This window comes from Seriola aureovittata, chromosome 12 (assembly GCF_021018895.1).
Source record: "Seriola aureovittata isolate HTS-2021-v1 ecotype China chromosome 12, ASM2101889v1, whole genome shotgun sequence".
In the NCBI taxonomy this organism is placed as follows: domain Eukaryota; kingdom Metazoa; phylum Chordata; class Actinopteri; order Carangiformes; family Carangidae; genus Seriola; species Seriola aureovittata.
In genome coordinates, this window is record NC_079375.1 from 25,180,113 (window position 1) to 25,198,342 (window position 18,230).

General features: G+C 42.4%; 1 protein-coding gene across 2 annotated transcripts; it reads left to right on the forward strand.

The window, feature by feature from the left end:
• The first annotated feature begins 513 nt into the window (after positions 1-513).
• On the forward strand, positions 514-17,630 carry LOC130178262 (potassium voltage-gated channel subfamily H member 2-like). Of its 2 annotated transcripts, none has more exons than XM_056390337.1 (22): positions 514-767; positions 3,491-3,721; positions 6,576-6,740; positions 7,122-7,593; positions 8,044-8,213; positions 8,959-9,038; positions 9,299-9,421; positions 9,853-10,025; positions 10,924-11,062; positions 11,246-11,383; positions 11,532-11,686; positions 11,807-12,048; positions 12,893-13,092; positions 13,402-13,489; positions 13,754-13,918; positions 14,065-14,186; positions 14,775-14,846; positions 14,950-15,049; positions 15,432-15,543; positions 15,622-15,752; positions 15,851-16,094; positions 16,628-17,630. In XM_056390337.1, the coding sequence occupies exons 1-22, from the start codon at positions 692-694 to the stop codon at positions 16,989-16,991; spliced, it is 3,762 nt and encodes a 1,253-aa protein (XP_056246312.1). In that variant the 5' UTR covers positions 514-691; the 3' UTR covers positions 16,992-17,630. The 2 variants fall into 2 exon arrangements, with proteins under 2 accessions (XP_056246312.1, XP_056246313.1); XM_056390338.1 differs by having other exon boundaries at positions 11,246-11,356.
• The last annotated feature ends 600 nt before the right edge of the window (positions 17,631-18,230 follow it).

Genomic DNA, 18,230 nt, shown 5'->3' on the forward strand with positions numbered 1-18,230 from the left:
CCAGACCATAATAATATGTGCTGCTCTAACTGAGCAGACATGAATCCACAACAAGGCCAAGTGAATATCTTCACGACTCTGAACTGAATATGAGGCCGGAAGAAGAATATTACAGAATATAATAATCATGGATGGAGCATTTAAAGGAGAATCCAGCCCTTTTTAAGAATTCACTTTTGTTGCAACTGTAAATTTGTTGTTTTTTTCCTCCACTGTCTTTAATTAAATGGTCAACTGGTTTGCAATTAATCCTTTAATAGCTAGTGAGTTATGAATGTTTTCCTGAGTACATTGTTTAGAGCACTATATCATATTGAAAGAATGCATTGTGAGATGTAATAACAGTAGTGGTGTTGCCAGAAGCAGCAGCAGTCACAGCTGTAATGGCTGCCTGTAATAGTTAGACAGATAGTAGTTGTTATTGTACAGACTATGGGCGGGTCTGTGGCAGGATGGAGAGAGCATGAGAGAAGGAGAGAGACACAGAGGAGGAGAGGATGTGATGAAGAACAGACAAACCAAACTCCGTCAGATCCTCCCTTTTTTTTTCTTTTTTCCTTTTCTTTTTGTTTTACAACTTTTATATCCGACTAAATAAAAAGGTGCGTGAAAGCAGCGTGTTGGACAAATCGGAACCTGCTCTGGTCTGAGCCAATCAGTGCCACAGGAAGCTTTACAACCGGTCCGAGCCATGCCGGTGAGACGGGGCCATGTGGCGCCGCAGAACACCTTCCTGGACACAATTATCCGCAAGTTCGAGGGACAAAGTAAGTAACCTGCAGGGAAAAATATTAGATTTTATCATCATTTTTCTAATCATAAATTTATGATTATCATATTAAAATGCCAAAAAGGAAAGGCAGGTTTATTTAAATAGTAGATGCAAGTTAATTCAAAGTCATAACATTGAAATAAGACATTAAAATAGCATTTAAGAGACAATAAAAACAAGCGAGCAAATAGTTCAATACTTAAAGATTACTTTATAGTCAAAGTAATAGGATTTAAAAATCTATCCTTCAGAACACAGGAAGTCAGTGCAGTGATTTAAAGATTGGTGTAATGTGCTCCACTTTCTTGTGACTCTGCATGAGCTGCATTTATCTGGTTAATTTCATACTAAGACGTGTGAATAAAAAAACTAAAAACAATATTCTAGCCTGCAGCCTGTTGTTGCATCGTTTTTAATACAGAAATCCTTTTAATCACATCATGTTTTTCAGGTGGTAGTATGAGTTAATAATTGTCTTTATGTGGCTGAAGAATTTAGGTCAGAGTCCATAAGATTTGTGGCTTGATTTGTAAGTTTTAGTGACATGGATTCAAGGTGAGCACTGACTTTAATCTTTTTTCTATGGGGCCAAAAACAACTACTTCAGTTTTTTCTTTGTTCAGTTGTAGAAAATGCTGGCACGTCCACTCATTGATTTGTTCAATGCACTTATTCTGCAAGTGTAAAGTCAGGTGGTGACATAAATGTAGAGCCGAGTGTCATCTGCAGAATTATGGTAAGAGATCTTGTTATTTTATGATAATCTGAGCAAGGCAGAGTACATGTTGAATAGAAGAGTCAGTGCTGTGTTGTGGTCGAAATCCAGAGCACTAATGAAGGTTTACACTATTAAATAAGGACTGATATGTTTGCCTATATTAATGACCTCTTCCTGATGACAGATTTCTGTTAGCATGGCTTTTTTAGCATGGCTGTTAGCATGACTCAGTGACGTGATGTGCATTGTTTGGGGTTTTATTATGCTTCATAGATATACATTTCTAGACCTTTTCCCATGGTCTTCTAGTGTTAAAAAAAGTGAACAACAATTGCAATAAATTGAAATATCAAATCATGTTAATCGAGCCTTTATTTTTAAGCGAAATTTTGTGCCCAGTGGCAGACACTGCACCGGGAAAAAGCTAGACTTATAGAGAACCTAGAGAATCTAAACACAGATGGTGTCTTTATTCTATAGCCATTATATTTTGGAATCGATATTTACTTGATAATGATAAATTAAAACAAAGAAAGCTGTATTAGAGCCGTTTTTTGTATTTATTGCAAATTATACTTTCACAAATTTGCTAATTTATTGAGCTGATGTAAATCAGTGTAAATTATTTTAATCACTAGTTGTCGGTACTCCTCTGCCCTCTTTGTTTTTGTAAAAAACGAGTTGGGAGATCTGTCATTAAACTCAACAAACATACGTCGCGGTGTCCCGCCCACAGCTCCATGTGATTGGTTATACGTCACGAGTAATAGCCTATCACGCTGAAGGCCCCTGTGCGCGCAGACGGTCACGGACTAGAGCAGTTCCAATTAGCTAGCGAAGCTGTGTGTTGAAGGTAAGAAAACAGACATCAAGACGTTATAATGAACATCACTAAAGTTACAACAACACCACACTCTGATGAATAAGTCCATCTGTTGATTCAAAACACACCGAGCAAGAGAGGGAGAGGCAGAAGCTAGCGCCAACCGCTAAGCTAAAGTAACTAGTTGGCCTCAATAGCATTTAAACAACTGCTGAATTAGTGAAAGTCGCCAAAAGGAGCAGAGAGCTCTGGGTGCTGGAGCAGAACTAGTGTAAGTTTGAATGTAAAGCAGGTAGTTGGACACTGTGATAAAGAAAATAACAACATTAACTGTGTTCAGACAGAGCAGCGATAAACTCTGCCAGTCACAGAAACTCCAGAGACTGGCGATGAGACACTACAGTGACGTCAGGACGTCAGAACGTCAACGGTCACTAACTACCGTTAGTGAAAAGACATTTTACTACAGTAGAAGTAAAAATGTTCTCAGGTAAAAGTACAAAGTGAGTCAGTTAAAATGTCTCTGAGTAAACGTGTTACATTTTAAAAGGGGAGGGGGTAAAACATGTTATATGGTGATAATAATATATGATAAAACTTTTAATTAAAGAGCATCTTTAGGCTGACAGGTTGACAAGTTAATTCCAGTCAGGCTCTTTGTAGCCTGGACATACAACTGATAATTACTAACATACACTGAGTTTTCAATTTATTAGGAACATGTAGCTAAAACTGATGTAGTCTGATACAACAGTCCTGTAGTAAAACGGTTTTAATCAGTTTTTATTAACTAAGAATGTGTAGGAACAGGCTGAATAAGACTGCATTGTTTTGTGTTGAGTTGGAGCTAAACTGCAATGATTGATGGGTAACTGGTGCTCTGGGTTGCTGTCTCTGTACATGTGTCTGTTTACATGTGTGTCTGTGTGCTTATCTTTGTGTGCAGTCTAATCAACTGATGGGAATCAGCTGTGTGTGTCCAGCTGCAGTTAACGGTCTCCATGGTGACAGTAACTCTTTAGTTACAGCTGGTTCAAGCAGGGTGTGTGTGTGTGTGTGTGTGTGTGTGTGTGTGTGTGCTGTAAGTTTAAGCTTTGTGTTCTGTGGATATTTTGCATTTTGGTATTTTATTAAGTTGTAACATCCCTCCTTTCTTTCCTCTCCTCTTCCTCTACAGATAGAAAGTTTATCATCGCCAACGCGCAGGTGGAGAACTGTGCCATTATTTTCTGTAATGACGCCTTCTGTGGGATGTGTGGTTATACCCGGGCTGAGGTGATGCAGAAACCCTGCACCTGTAGCTTCCTGTACGGACCTCACACCCGGAGACCAGCGGTGGCCCAGATGGCGAAAGCTCTGCTGGGAGTGGAGGAGAGAAAGGTGGAGATTTCCCTCTACACTAAAGACGGTATGAGTCTCACACAGTCAGTCATCATTTGAATCAATTATGGCAAGATCCATTAACTTTAATATATATAATATTACTAATATACTATAATTTTTAATTTTGTTGTAATTTTGTTATTAATTATACATATGCATTTATATGCATAAACAGGCCATAATTACTATGTCAAATATGACCCAAAAAAAACACCTAAGCCAATCTAAAAAAAATGAGTCAAAATTTACCCGAAGACAATAGGAAGGTCAAAGCAAAACAAAGTGTGATAATAGTGAAGTGTCCTGAGTACTTTGTGTAACTCCTGTGTGTGAAGTGTGTATCTAACACATGACATATGATCTATGAAAACACAGACATACAGAGGAGGAAGACAGAAACTGGAGGAGAGCCGGGAGTTAGCGGCTGAATGTCAGGAAGGAAGAGCATGGTAGCAAGGATTGGTGTGTGTGTATGTGTGTGTATGTGTGTGTGTGTGTGTGTGTGTGTGTGTGTGTGTGTGTGTGTGTGTGTGTGTGTGTGTGTGTGTGTGTGTGTGTGTGTGTGTGTGTTTGTGAGTGAAAGGGCTCAATAATCTTTTGGCTCTTTCCATTAATCTCTAATCCGCCAGTTTATCATTTCTTTGGGTTGATATGGTGCTTATGCTCTAATGAAAACTATGATCCTATTTACCCATTGTCCCTAAAGACTGACACTGACCTTCACTATGACCTCCACACACACACACACACACACACACACACACACACACACACACACACACAATTACAAAATAGTTTGGCTTGTTTCCAACACGATAATCCTCACACTGAGCTGATATTGAGACTAAATCATGAGCCGTACTGACCTTTTTGAATACTAATTGACTGATGTTGTCATTTTCCTTGGGAGGACGTTGTTTTAACTCTGTTGCAAAGTTACAGTTCTTCCTCCGTCGCCCCTGACAGACAGAAGTTCTCATTCACACAACCTCTCAGCGTCGCTGTCAGGGAAACTCTCTCTCTCTCTTATCTCTTGATTACATATACCTCTTGTTTAAAAGACGATATTTCAACATGTAGCAGCTTCTACAGGATTTACTTTATATATTTCTTGGTAAAACCTGTTGATAGAGGGGGAAATAATTTTAATATTTTTATATATATTGCAGTATTATTGTTGTGTTTGTGTGGTGGTGGTGTGTTCATCTCCCCCTACAGCCCAGATTCATCCACTGTAGTTAATGCTACAAGACATGTGTTGCGTACGTTGCACATTAACCATAGTGTGTGTGTGTGTGTGTGTGTGTGTGTGTGTGTGTGTGTCTGTTTTGCAGCAGATGGTCTTCCAGTCAAGTCATTGTGATATCATTATTGAGGTAGAAAGTAACTACATTAATCCATCTCGCTGTCAATTTAGCCCCAACACTAACACTCTGTCCTTCACACACACACACACACACACACACACACACACACACACACACACACACACACACACACACACACCCTGCTGCACTGTGTTCTGTCTCATCCATCCATGAAATCCTGTTTCAGTAGGAGACAGAGAACAGCCTGTATCCATAACCGTTTCTGTTTTGAACTGAATTGAAGAAATGACACAAAATCCTCCCGTCTTCATGTTTGTAGTATTTCACATATAATTCAAAAATATTATATGACGTAAACTCACATGAAGAACAGAGCAGGTCAGTGCTAGTCTTATGAAACATTCAGAGCCCAGTTGAAGTTAAATAAGAAATGTTTTTATCTGTTATCATCTGCACTCGCACCATAGTCTCACATTTCCCTGGATCCTGAGGTTGATTAGTTTCACATAATCTCACAGGCGTTATACGGCATCATAATCAGTCTAACTTAATTATCACTGCATCAGAAGCTTCCTATACTTGTTGAAATGGTGGAAGATGTTGCATAATGCAGAGATGAGTGACAGGAAGGAGAGCAGGGTGTGTTTGTGTTTGTGTGTAACTGCACAGCTCACTGTGGATTATTCCTAATATAAATACTGAGATTGTGCAAGATCCAAAGAAAGTGAACTTGATCTTTTCTTTGCTATGGACTGAACACTGTGAACACCAATCCATCCATGATATAAAAAGTTTATTGTGAAGTCTACGCAAATGTGTAAGACATTACTTTATGATCACGTGACACAAACACTTTGCGAGGTGGACATGATTTTTTTATGTTAAGTCAATGATTTTTGAGTTAATTTTACTTATATTTATAAAGCTGACAGCCTAATTGATTTTAAAGCTATCCTATTAAAACAAATTATTTGATAATTTATACAGAATAAATAAATAGATAAATACCCTAAAAAAACAACTTATTTGTTTATTTCATATATATTTTTTTTTTTTTCTCTATTTCTCTCTCACTCTCAACAGATATAAATATATATAAATCATCTAAATCTATAGCAATAACAAGGAGCTTAAAGCTGTCAGTCGTTCTCTGTAGTAGTGTATGACATCGTGTTATGTTATCTTATGTTATGTCTTGTTATGTCATCACTTTCTTTGTCTTTATCTTGCTTCACCAAATATATTTTCATTTAAATTACCGGTACAATATTATAAATATATATTGACTAAATAACAATCATTATGGACGGTTGACATATAGAGTTTATAAGATGTTAAAATGGTGGAAATATCAGTGAAGACGCTCAGATGATTTAACGAGCAGCACAGTCATCTTCTGTCCGGTGTCGCCATCTAGAGGAGAGATTCAGAACGACATGAATCTGCTGACTCGTCTCTTCCTGTCCCAAACAGAGGCGGGTCACAGGTCATCAGAAGTGAAGTGAATTCTCCCTCCATTCCCCTCTCCTCTGTGTCTCTCTGTCGCTGCAGGAGTGTGTTTCAGCTGTGAGATAGACGTGGTCCCAGTGAAGAATGAGGACGGCTTGGTCATCATGTTTATCCTCAACTTTGAGCTTCCCACTGACCCCAGACCAGCCCACAGCTCTCCAGACAGAGAGCTCAGCAGAGTGCTGCGTATCCCCTGGATCAACATGGGTACGTTTAATTAACGCCGTCATCAGTGAGCTCATAAATACTACAGAGGGAAAACAGGATTTTACAACTTTTTGGAGATTCATTAAAAACTGAAATATCACATTGACACAAGTATTCAGACACTTTGCCATGACACCTGATGTTTAGCCTCCACTTTCTCTTGATCATCTCTGAGATGCTTCTACACCTTGAGTCCACCTGCGGTAAGCTCAGCTGGTTGGACACACACCTGGTCTCACAGCTGACGGTCTGATGAGACCAACATCAAACTCTGGCCTCAATTCTAAGTGTCATGTCTGGAGGAAACCCTGACAGGAATGTTTGTTAATTAGGTGAAAGAGTTACTGAACCGTTGCTGTCTTCCTCTTTTGCTCCGCCCAGCTTGGCCACAGCGTCTGCGCCTCCTCCTCCGCTCCCTCTGCCCCAGTTCAGGTGTGTCGTCACAGGACACAGAGCTGGGTTCCCCTCGTGCCGACCTCCTTCCCTTCGGACGGGAGTCCGTGGCCCTGGACAAACTGCTGTCCCTCCCTGAGAGACAACATCTGGAGGAGGCGGGAGCTAGACTGCTGCTCTGGGACAGAGAAGAGGAGGAGGAGGAGGCGGAAGAGGAGGAGGCGGAAGAGGAGGAGGAGCTGATAAGAGGAGGAGAGAGGGAAGACTTGTCGGTGCCCAGGCCCAGTGAGGAAGACAGAAAGAGAAGAGAAGGAGGTGATGCTGATGGGTTTCTGGTGGATACAAGAACAGGAGGAGGAGGAGGAGGAGGAAGAGGAGGAAGAAGACGTGGGGGGTTTCACACAGGTCTGCCCACAGCTCCCACCTCCACACCCCCCGCCTCCTCACATGCTCCACCAAGGTTTAAATCTTTTCATTTTCTCCTTGTAATAAACATGTTTTATACATTTTATAAATTTGTTTTACAATTTTCATTCACTGTTTGTTTATACAACAAACTCTAAATGATCAAATTATTTAGGTTTTAAATATTTTCATCACTTTTTGAGAAAGAAAAAAAAATCCTTTGTTTAACCATTTACAGCCAAACTGCAGTTTTAATATTTATATTTAAAGACAAGGATGTGCCTTAGTAAATATAATAGTGGAGTTCTTGGAATATAAAATACACCAATAATTAGATGATAAGATCCTGATAACTTGTGATTTAATGCTGCCATCCATTTTTACTTTTTCCTCCATTATTGTATTGTTGCTCAGTTTTTTCTATTGCATGTAGATGTGGTTGAGGTGACGAGGTGATGAGGTGATGATGTTTGAGGTCCACTTAACAAATGTAGGTTGTATGTAGGAGAGAGGAGAGAAGGAGAGGTGAAGACGACTCTCCTCTTCACATCCACCCTCCCTCCAGCAGCTTCGATGGCAGCTGTGTGAGTTTGAAACACTCCTCCTCGGTGGATGATATGAAGAGTGGGCAGAGTTACTGGGACAAGAGGCTGCAGTTGAGACACAGCTGCACCGGTGAGGATGTTATCCAGTTTAATTCTTCTCCTGTCCGCCGCATGTTTTGTTAATAACCCCTGAAAGTCTGAAAGTGCCCCAATAAGTCCAAGCAAAGGCAACCTGCAGAAGACTGAAGCGTCCAAGACACTGAAATTACTTCCTCACAAAGAAGTACTTTTTTATTTCAAAAGAAGATAAATGACTAAATTCTACTTCAAGTCAAAGAGAGTTAATTTAAAGAAGCTATTTGTAAGTTTTGCTATTGCTACATAACCAGCGTTAGCATTAGCAGCTGTTTACTCACACGTCTAGAGGAAATATTGTGAGTTCAGCATCAAACTTCTTTCCTTTACTCACCAACAGCTGTCTCCAGAGGTGGAAAACTACCCTCTTGTTTTACTTCTATTTCTGTCACTTCTTTTCTTCTACTGAAGTTAGCGCGCTAACCAGCTAGCCTCGTCCCAGTCGGACTGTCGCGTCACTTTCCGATACCAAGTCACTGTAGCGTCCAGGCCTCCCTGTGGACGTAGCGCTGCTCAGAGGACGTGTTACGACCTCTTGTCTTATATAAACACGATGATGACCGAAGCTCTTGCTAAGACTGGTAGGTAAACAGCTGTTAATGCTAACGCTCGCTATGCTTCACTGCAGGAGCAACGGAAACCTTGCAGCTCTCTCGAAGCTGCAGACGCTCTCAGACTCAAAATATCAAAAGTCTGTTGCTGATCGCTCTCAGAATGAATTCCCCTCTCCTCTCCTTCAGCAGGTATAGTAACCATCAGAAAGACCAGCGGGCCGGCTGGGATGTCAGACACTGATTTGCGTTGCCGATCCAACAGCCAGGTAACACACGCAGACACAAAGTGCTTGACAGTTACAACATGGTTTCGTTTGTGCTCGTACAGTAAGAGTGGCCAGCTGACTGTAGATGACTCACAGTTTTATTCATTATCTCCCTTTTCTCGTTGAATGATACTTTAAAATAAGAGGCTCTGACCTTTGACCTCTTTGTTTTGGTTGCTGCTCTGTATTGAATCATTGATCAGTCATCGTGTGTGTGCGTGTGTGTGCGTGTGTGTGTGTGTGTGTGTGCCCGCATCCAGCTGATCTCCCAGAGCCCACTGGACACAAAGACTGACGCCTTCATGGCGTTACCTCCTGGTGAAATCAGACCTCCTTGTAAACTGATCGACAGAACGCACCACGTCACTGAGAAGGTCACGCAGGTTAGTACACATGACTTAATGCTCTACTTTTTCTTCTCCAAATGAAGTAAACCAGCTGTTCATCCACCCATCCATCCATCCATCCATCCATCCATCCATCCATCCTGTCAGAGTTTGCCGTGACGGAGAGTTTATGTTTGGACATTTGTCTCATTTCCTGTTTTATTTTGAAGTAGCTTTCCTTGTGTGTCTCTTGTTGTTATTGTCGAGTGGACACTGCAGAGACAGTGCTCGCCATCACCAGTATTAATACGCCAAATGAGGGAATGTCTTTTTGGAAAAATGCTCCACATACTTGGAGAATCTATAACCAGGAACAACATCTTACAAACACACGGCATGTCGGCTTTTCTGTCTGTCCGGTGCCGCCACAGATCAGCCTGACGCAGCTGTAAATAATAATAATAATAGTAATAATCTCTCTCCTCTAGGTTCTGTCTCTGGGTGCCGATGTGTTGCCGGAGTATAAGCTGCAGACTCCCAGGATCCAGAAGTGGACCATCCTCCACTACAGTCCGTTCAAGGCTGTGTGGGACTGGGTCATTCTCCTCTTAGTCATTTACACAGCGATTTTCACCCCGTACTCTGCCACATTTCTACTGAGGTTGGTGGAAACTCACACAGCAGCGATGCTTACCTGACCCACATGAGTTAACTGTGAGGATGTAGGGTTTCTCCTGCTGACCTCTAAACTACTGCTAACTGTAAGGAAGTACTTTAACTGGAGTACACTTAAGTAGATTTTGTTTGAGTATCTGTACTTTACTTGAGTATTATTTTTTGGGAAACATATGACTTTTACTTCCCTAGATTTCTATGACGTGCTCTTACCTTGAAGCAGCTTTTAGTCTGCGGAATTTATTTTACTTTATTTTGAAAATGTGAGGAATGTGAGGGAAAAACAATCACAGCCAACTCCTCCACTGTCAGTCACGTTCGAACCTGTCAGTGTCCTAACGGTGGCGACGTTAGATAAAGGTCAAGCAGGAGATTCTTCACCAGAGAGACTGATCTGAGGTCTGTGTTTGAGGGTTTAGAAATAAACAAAGATTCCTTTGCATTTTAAATGTTTGCTGCGTCCAAACGACCAAACTTCATCACTGTCTACAAAGAAAGGAAATATGAAAACGACAGTTGGTCGTGTCGTTTTCGTTTTTTTCAGATTCATTTGTTTTTAAGGTCATTTATATCGTATCCTACCAGCTTTTTATTCTACAGGTTCTACAGTCAGTGCTTAAGCAGGTGCTACAGGATCTTTATTTCACATCATTGATGAATTTTTTACAAATATATAATGCATATAAAACTAAAACTATAACCATTTAAAATATTAGAGAAGCTGCCAAAGTGTGTTAATGTAGAAGATGAGCTTTATATTATGTATTATATACTGTGTGTGCCTCTATATATTCCCTGCTGTCCTTTGTTTTTAATCCTGAACCGGTTTTTCAGTGGTTGTTTGACTTTCTGGTTGATGAATGAATCGGTGTGTTTTCCCTCAGCGACCAGCAGGAGGCAGCCATGCAGACCTGTGGTTACTCCTGCTCTCCCCTCAACGTGGTGGATCTTATAGTGGACATCATGTTCATTGTTGACATCATCATCAACTTCAGGACCACATACGTTAACTCCAACGACGAGGTGAACTGATCAAATGACTGATTCACTGACTCCACCAGCTCAAGCCTCAGTGCGACTCAAATTCGACCCAAACTGCTTAAAAAAAATACAACAAAAGTACAAAGTTAAGACTTAGCTACTACTCTCTCCCTCACTGTACATGTATGAAAACATGATGATGCGTCTGTGTTTCGTCTCCTTCAGGTGGTGAGCCAGTCTTCACGGATCGCAGTCCACTACTTCAAAGGCTGGTTCCTCATCGACATGGTGGCAGCCATTCCCTTCGACCTCCTCATCTACCGCTCAGGAGAGGAGGTGGTTAGGGGAGGAGGAGAGGGAGAGGTAGGGAGGAGGGAGGGAAAGAGGAAGAAGATGAGGGAGGGGCAGGAACTGGGATGGTAGGGAGGAAAGACGAGGAAAACAAGGAGTAAGAGAGAAAAGAGGAGAGAGAACTTATATCGCTGCTCTCTCTCTCTCCTCCTGCTAACAGACCACCACGCTGATTGGTTTACTGAAGACAGCTCGGTTACTGCGATTGGTTCGTGTAGCCAGGAAGTTGGACCGTTACTCGGAGTATGGCGCTGCCGTCCTCTTCCTCCTCATGTGCTCCTTCGCCCTCATCGCCCACTGGCTGGCCTGCATCTGGTACATTACTTTAACCTGTAGCACATGGAACTTACAGCCAAACTTTATTAAGAACACGTGCTGCTGTTTTAAGCTCCTTCTTTTTGTTTCAAGCACAGGATGTTTGTCCTCTTACCCCAGGTACGCCATAGGTAATGTGGACCGGTCAGCCTCGGCGGGGATCGGCTGGTTGGACACTCTGGGCGATCAGCTGGGGAAGCCGTACAACGACTCCATCACGGAGTCCGGTCCCTCCATCAGAGATAAATATGTCACAGCTCTGTACTTCACCTTCAGCAGTCTGACCAGCGTCGGCTTCGGAAATGTCTCGCCGAACACCAACTCTGAGAAGATCTTCTCCATTTGTGTCATGCTCATCGGCGGTACGTCCCACACACGCCAGGAAAGCTGAACTGAAAGAACCGAAGCTTTCAGTAGTTCAGCCAGAGACACTCACGTCAAGGAAATGACCTTTTATAACAAACAACACAAATCTAGCTCATCAGGAGGAGGCTGAGGAGGTGAAGAACTACAGCTGTAGGCCTATATACAATATATATGTATTTATATATATATATATGTATTATAGCAACTAGTAGTAAGAAAGATGACTTTACAGACTATTATTAATGAACACAATATCTACTGTAATACAAACAAACTGTGGGTGGAGAGTTTCTCAGAACAAGTTTGCTAGCATGGTGGATTTATTTGGTTGGAAGTTAATGTTAGCTTTCCTGTTAGCTTAGCTACAAACCTTCTTTCCCTCCTCTAGTTTTGTAAAAACAATCCAAACAACCATCTTTCACTAGTTTCTCCTCCACTGTGTTTTGAAGGCAGAGTTTGTGTTTTCATTTTTGTTTGATGTTTTATATTTAAGGCTTGTCTCGCTTCAGCTGTGTTAAAAGAGTTTCCACAAACATGCCATATAAGACGCCATATAAGACGCCATATAAGACGCTCTCTGCCTTTGTGCCGTTGCCTTGGTAATTAAATTGGGGGCAGAGCTCCTGAATGAGCAAGGAATTGAAGGGTGTATTTGTTTTGCTGTTGAATTCAAATATCAAATAATAATATTTCTCCAGCATCATTTATCATTTACTCTACCATCATTTGTTGGTTTCTTGTTCTCTGGTTTCTAATGAACCACTAGATGATCAACTGTTAACTTCCTCGATTGAATCGAAGGCGAACGACACAAAGTCTCTGTTTGCGTCTCTTCTCCAGCTTTGATGTACGCCAGTATTTTCGGTAATGTGTCGGCCATCATCCAGCGGCTTTACTCTGGTACAGCGCGCTACCACGCCCAGATGATGAAAGTCCGAGAGTTCCTCCGCTTCCACCAGATCCCCAACCCTCTGAAGCAGCGGCTGGAGGAATACTTCCAACACGCGTGGTCATACACGAATGGGATAGACATGAACGCTGTGAGTGTGTGTTATCCAACAATGTCTCTGTCAGCCATATTGGAAGTTCTCAGCTCTCCGGCTCAGCGTTCTCAACAGAATTAAACAGAAATGGTTTTAATTGCTCTGTTGTTTTTATCTGATTTCTGATCATTTTCACCATGAATATAATGATTAATGTTCAGACAATATGTTCAGGTAATATTCTGCTTAGGGCTGATGATTTGGGGCAAAGTGGTCGACAAGGATCCATAAAACATCAGTAACAAAGATGCAGCCAATCCAACTGTGTCGTCTCTCTGTGTCCTCCTGTCCTACGAACTCCTCCAGGTTTTAAAAGGTTTCCCAGAGTGTCTCCAGGCAGATATCTGTCTCCACCTCAACAGGTCGCTGCTGCAGAACTGTAAGGCTTTCAAAGGTAAAACTGTTGCATGTTATATACACATGAAAAGTGTTTACTAGTGTCTCTGGATCTGAATTATAACGAGTTGTTGAAATTGTGACACTTTTTAATTATGTATGATTTAAATAATTTTAAATACAAGGATTAATAATATGTAATAATCCACATTTTGAATACAGGTAGTATGAACTAAAATGTATGATACTAGAGACTTGAAGTAAAGTACTGAATACAAGATTCTTGTAGCGTCTGACCAACACATTGTGTTCTGGTGTCTAGGATCCACTAAGGGATGTCTGAGAGCCCTAGCCATGAAGTTTAAGACCACCCACGCTCCTCCCGGCGACACCCTCGTCCATGCCGGAGACCTGATATCAGACCTGTACTTCATCTCCAGAGGATCCATAGAGATCCTCAGAGGAGACATGGTGGTAGCCATACTGGGTAGGTGCTTGTAGTGAGCCTCAGGTCGTGGCTCCGTCTCGTGGTCGATGTAAGACTTGAACAGAGGCAGTAATGCCTCTAATCGCAATAAAAGAGCGTGTCAGGATTTCTATTTGTCGTCATGACGACATCTTCTTCTCCTCCAGGTAAGAACGATATCTTCGGGGAACCGATCAATCTGTACGTGCTGCCAGGAAAATCCAGGGCTGATGTCAGAGCTCTGACCTACTGTGACCTGCACAAGATAAACAGAGAGGATATGCTGGAGGTAACATACACACTCACTGAGCACTTTATTAGGAACACCACACTGACACATGCTTGAAGCAGATAGAAGATGGTAAACTGATGAACCAGCAGCAACACTATAGATAGACTGTGACGTCCAGACACGATTGATTAGTGTAAAGAAGAAAACATTCTCCACACCATCACAGCATCACACCAGCAGCAGCAGCAGCCTGGACTGTGCAGCCTCAGGTTTCTGTTCCTGGCTGACAGGAAGTGGAACCTGACGCGGTCTTCTGCTGGTTTCGGTCGGACGTGTTGTTCACTCTCAAGCTTCTGTGCTCAGGATTGGCTATCTGAGTGACCGTAGCCTTTCTGACAGCACTAACCAGTCCGTCCATTCTCCGTGTTTCCATCCTGCTGTTCACATCCTGAGTAAAGACTCAAACAAGCGTCTGACACCAACCATCACGTCACAGTCAAAGTCACTGGTTTGATGTGAACATTAACTGAAACTCCTGACCTGTATCTGCATGACTTTATACACTGAACTGCTGCCACATGATTGGCTGATGATTGGATAATTGAATGAATATATATATATATATTCTGTTCTTTGTGTTTTCAGGTTCTGGACATGTATCCTGAATTCTGTGAATCTTTCTGGTCCAACTTGGAGATCACCTTCAGTCTCAGAGATGTAATCTACTCATGTTCAAGCTCCTCTAGTTCTGATGGAGTATACTGCCGCCTTATCAATAGTAAATAAATCCTCTTCTCTGTACCGTCACATATTCTTGCAGGAGAATAATGAAGCTGAGGATCTTCTGAGTGGAGACGGCTTTGATTGTGACGGGTTGAGCAGACCTCAGACGAAACACAAACTCTCTTCCACTCACACAGGTAGCACTTCACAAACACTAACAGCTCATAAGGACACACAGCACCTGCAGTCAGCATGGACGGGAATGACTCAATTAGAAGTCTACAGTGTCTTTACAGAGCTGTTGAGACACAATGATGTGAGATGCGAACAGTTATAACACCCGGTCTGTTTGTTCTGGTCCAAACCAGTCGATGAAGTTTGAAAACTTGGAGCGATTTCCCTTCGGTTCAGTTTCTTTTCACACGGAGAAATATCCAAACGACCCAAAATGCAATCGCTACAAACCACACGAGAATGTTATTGTTCAGATGTGTCCAAGCAAGAGAGTAAATACAGGAAGAAGGTGTTTTGTGTTCTGGACTGTCGGTGAGAGAAACTATCTGTGGACTGTCTTGTCAGGTGACACCATCTCCACAAAGAGACAGAACGCTGCCCACAGACGCAGAAGAAGACACAGTAACTGGGAGCAACGTGACCGAGGCCACAGCAAAGACGATCATAAACACACACTGTAAGACTACAAATAAAACAGACATTAATAAATTCCTACACTTTAAGAAACACAACTCTGAGCTAACTGCCTCTGTAGATATGTCCAGGTGTTCTCCAGTGAGGAAGAAGAGGAGGATTCAGACGTGACCAGCTCTGCTCAGACGTCCGTACTTCATGCTGCTGCCACAAACACCACCAGGAGAGAGAGGAGCTGGAACCCTGTAACAGGCAGGTGTAACGATGCATTCAAGGCACATAAGATAAATGAGATGGCGCCACCTGGTGTCTGCGTCTCACAATGTATCTGTGTATGTGTGTGTGTCCAGGGGCGTCCAACATCTTTACACTCTGGGGCTCAGAGAGTCGAGAGGGACACATGTACCAGGAGGTGCCCTGCCCCCACAGCCTCCCCTCACCACCTCCTCAGCCTCCATCTCTCCAGCTCCCTCACCTGCCCTCCTACAGCCCTCCTCCTCCTCCTCCTCCTCCTCCTACCACCACTATCATCTCTCGCAGGCAGGAGGTGGGGTTAGAGAACAGGCTGGAGGCACTGCAGCAACAGATCATCAGGTGGGTCACAGGGTTTTATCTCACTCTTTATCAGCAGTGGAAATGATGCTACGTTACAATACCAGAAATATAACAGCCTCAGCTCCAGGTGCTAGGGTTGGGGGATGGTAAAAGTTTGGGTAAATATGACCACTGCAGCAAACCCACATTAAAAACTGAGCCTTACTTCAACAGGTTTTTATTTCATGAAGAGGTGGTGTATACATCAGCAGCCAGGTGTAGCTGTAGATAATCTACCTCACGCTTTGTTAGCAGCTGTAACCATGAAAGGTTTTTGAATTTCCAAACATCTGGTCTGCACCTCTGACAGGCTTCTTTTCCATAGCAATGGCACCAGTGGCTCATGGGTATTGTAGTAAGAGACGAAGCCTGACTTTCAGAAACCAAGTTGAAAATCTTAAAACCGATGGTTGAAACAAAAAACCAGTTACGTCATCTGTGTCAAATGTTAAATCTCTTTAACACTCACATCTCAGCACTGTAGCTCGATGAACTAATCTACATCTGTGTATTTGGGTGTGTGTGTTTTCCAGGTTGGAGTCTTGTATGTCAGCACACATCGGCACCATCATGCAGCTGCTGCAGAGGCAGATGCCAGTAATCCCGCCCTCCTACAGCACCCTGACATCAACACCTAACACACCCTCCTCCCCCGGTCTCTCTCCCGCTATTGCCTCCCCATCTGGCACCACCCCCACCCCAACGACTGTTTTCCCCACAGACACAGACAAGTCACCAACCACCGACCCGCAGCAAAGGCAGCCAAGTGAAAACCAAGATCAAGTCCCTCAACAACCTCCAGAATCTAATTCCCTCAGTTATAATTCCTCAGTCCTCCATCTCACTGCCTCACCCCCCCTCATCCATGCATCACCCCTTCACACGTCTTCATATTAGTCACTGTTTTCTCCCCCCGTCTTACCCTCCAAATCATCTCCACCTCTCCACCCACTCTTCAAAACTCCACCCAGGCCTCGTCCTCTGTTCTTCCTCAGACAGGTGTGTCAGCATGACTCTCTTACAGTCACCGTTCCCACCCTCCCCACCCTCCCCCCACAGCCCTCTGCCTCACCGATACTATAAACCTTACTGTGGCATGTTGAATGATCGTGAGTCTGAACTTCACAGGAGAACGGGAGAGAGAGAAAAAATATTCAGCTTAGTCTCACACTTCCAATTATTTTTCATTTAATTCTCAGCAAAAAAAAAAAGGAATCAGAATTATGAAAAAACATCAAGAGTCAATAAAACATGAGGTCCAAGTCAAGAATGATATTTTTTACTAATACTGACCTCTTACCTTTGCAAGGTGTGTTCAGAGATCTATCCTCCAGATGTCCTTTGACTTTCCTCCCTGTCTCGCCCTCTTCTCACCTGGTCTGTTTGCTTGTCTCCTCCTCTCTCTGCTCACATATACAGTATTTTAATTCAGCCCAATTTACAATTAAGCTGTTCTCATCCACATGTTTTTTTTTCTATTTATCTGTATTTTTTTTGAATAAATTAGTTACTTCAAATTTTAGTTTTTTAATTTTCTCTTTTGACACACACACACACACACACACACACACACACACACACACCACACACACACACACACACACACACACACACACACACACACATATTTTATGCAGATATGGATTGTAGCAGGGGTGGACTGAAACAATAATTCAGGCCAAGATTTTGACTCCATGCCAGGTCACCTGTTCATGCAAACCACCAGACCGCTAATGTTGTAGGCTAACTCTGTTTGTTAATGTAATGGGCTACTAGATTAGTTATAAATTTGGCCACTATGTCCATCTCTGAGGAAAATTATCCAGATCAACAATTAGCTGGAATCAAACAATCACAATACTGAGTTTTCAAGGTGTGTTACGGGTGAACTCACAAAAACGCACAAGAAATAAACCAATCATAGCACATTCAAATGCACAAGGTTAGACACCAGGTTCTGTAACTTCATTTCTTACAACGTTAACGTAGCGCACGTGACTTGTTGCCGATTATTTGATGAAACAGCTTTAAAGAAGACTCTCGCGTGCTCTTACTTTGAAAAGCGGAAATGGCGTCAGAAAGCGATCACTTGTTTTCCGATACAATCAATTTTCGTTCAGACCGGCAGGTTTGTTT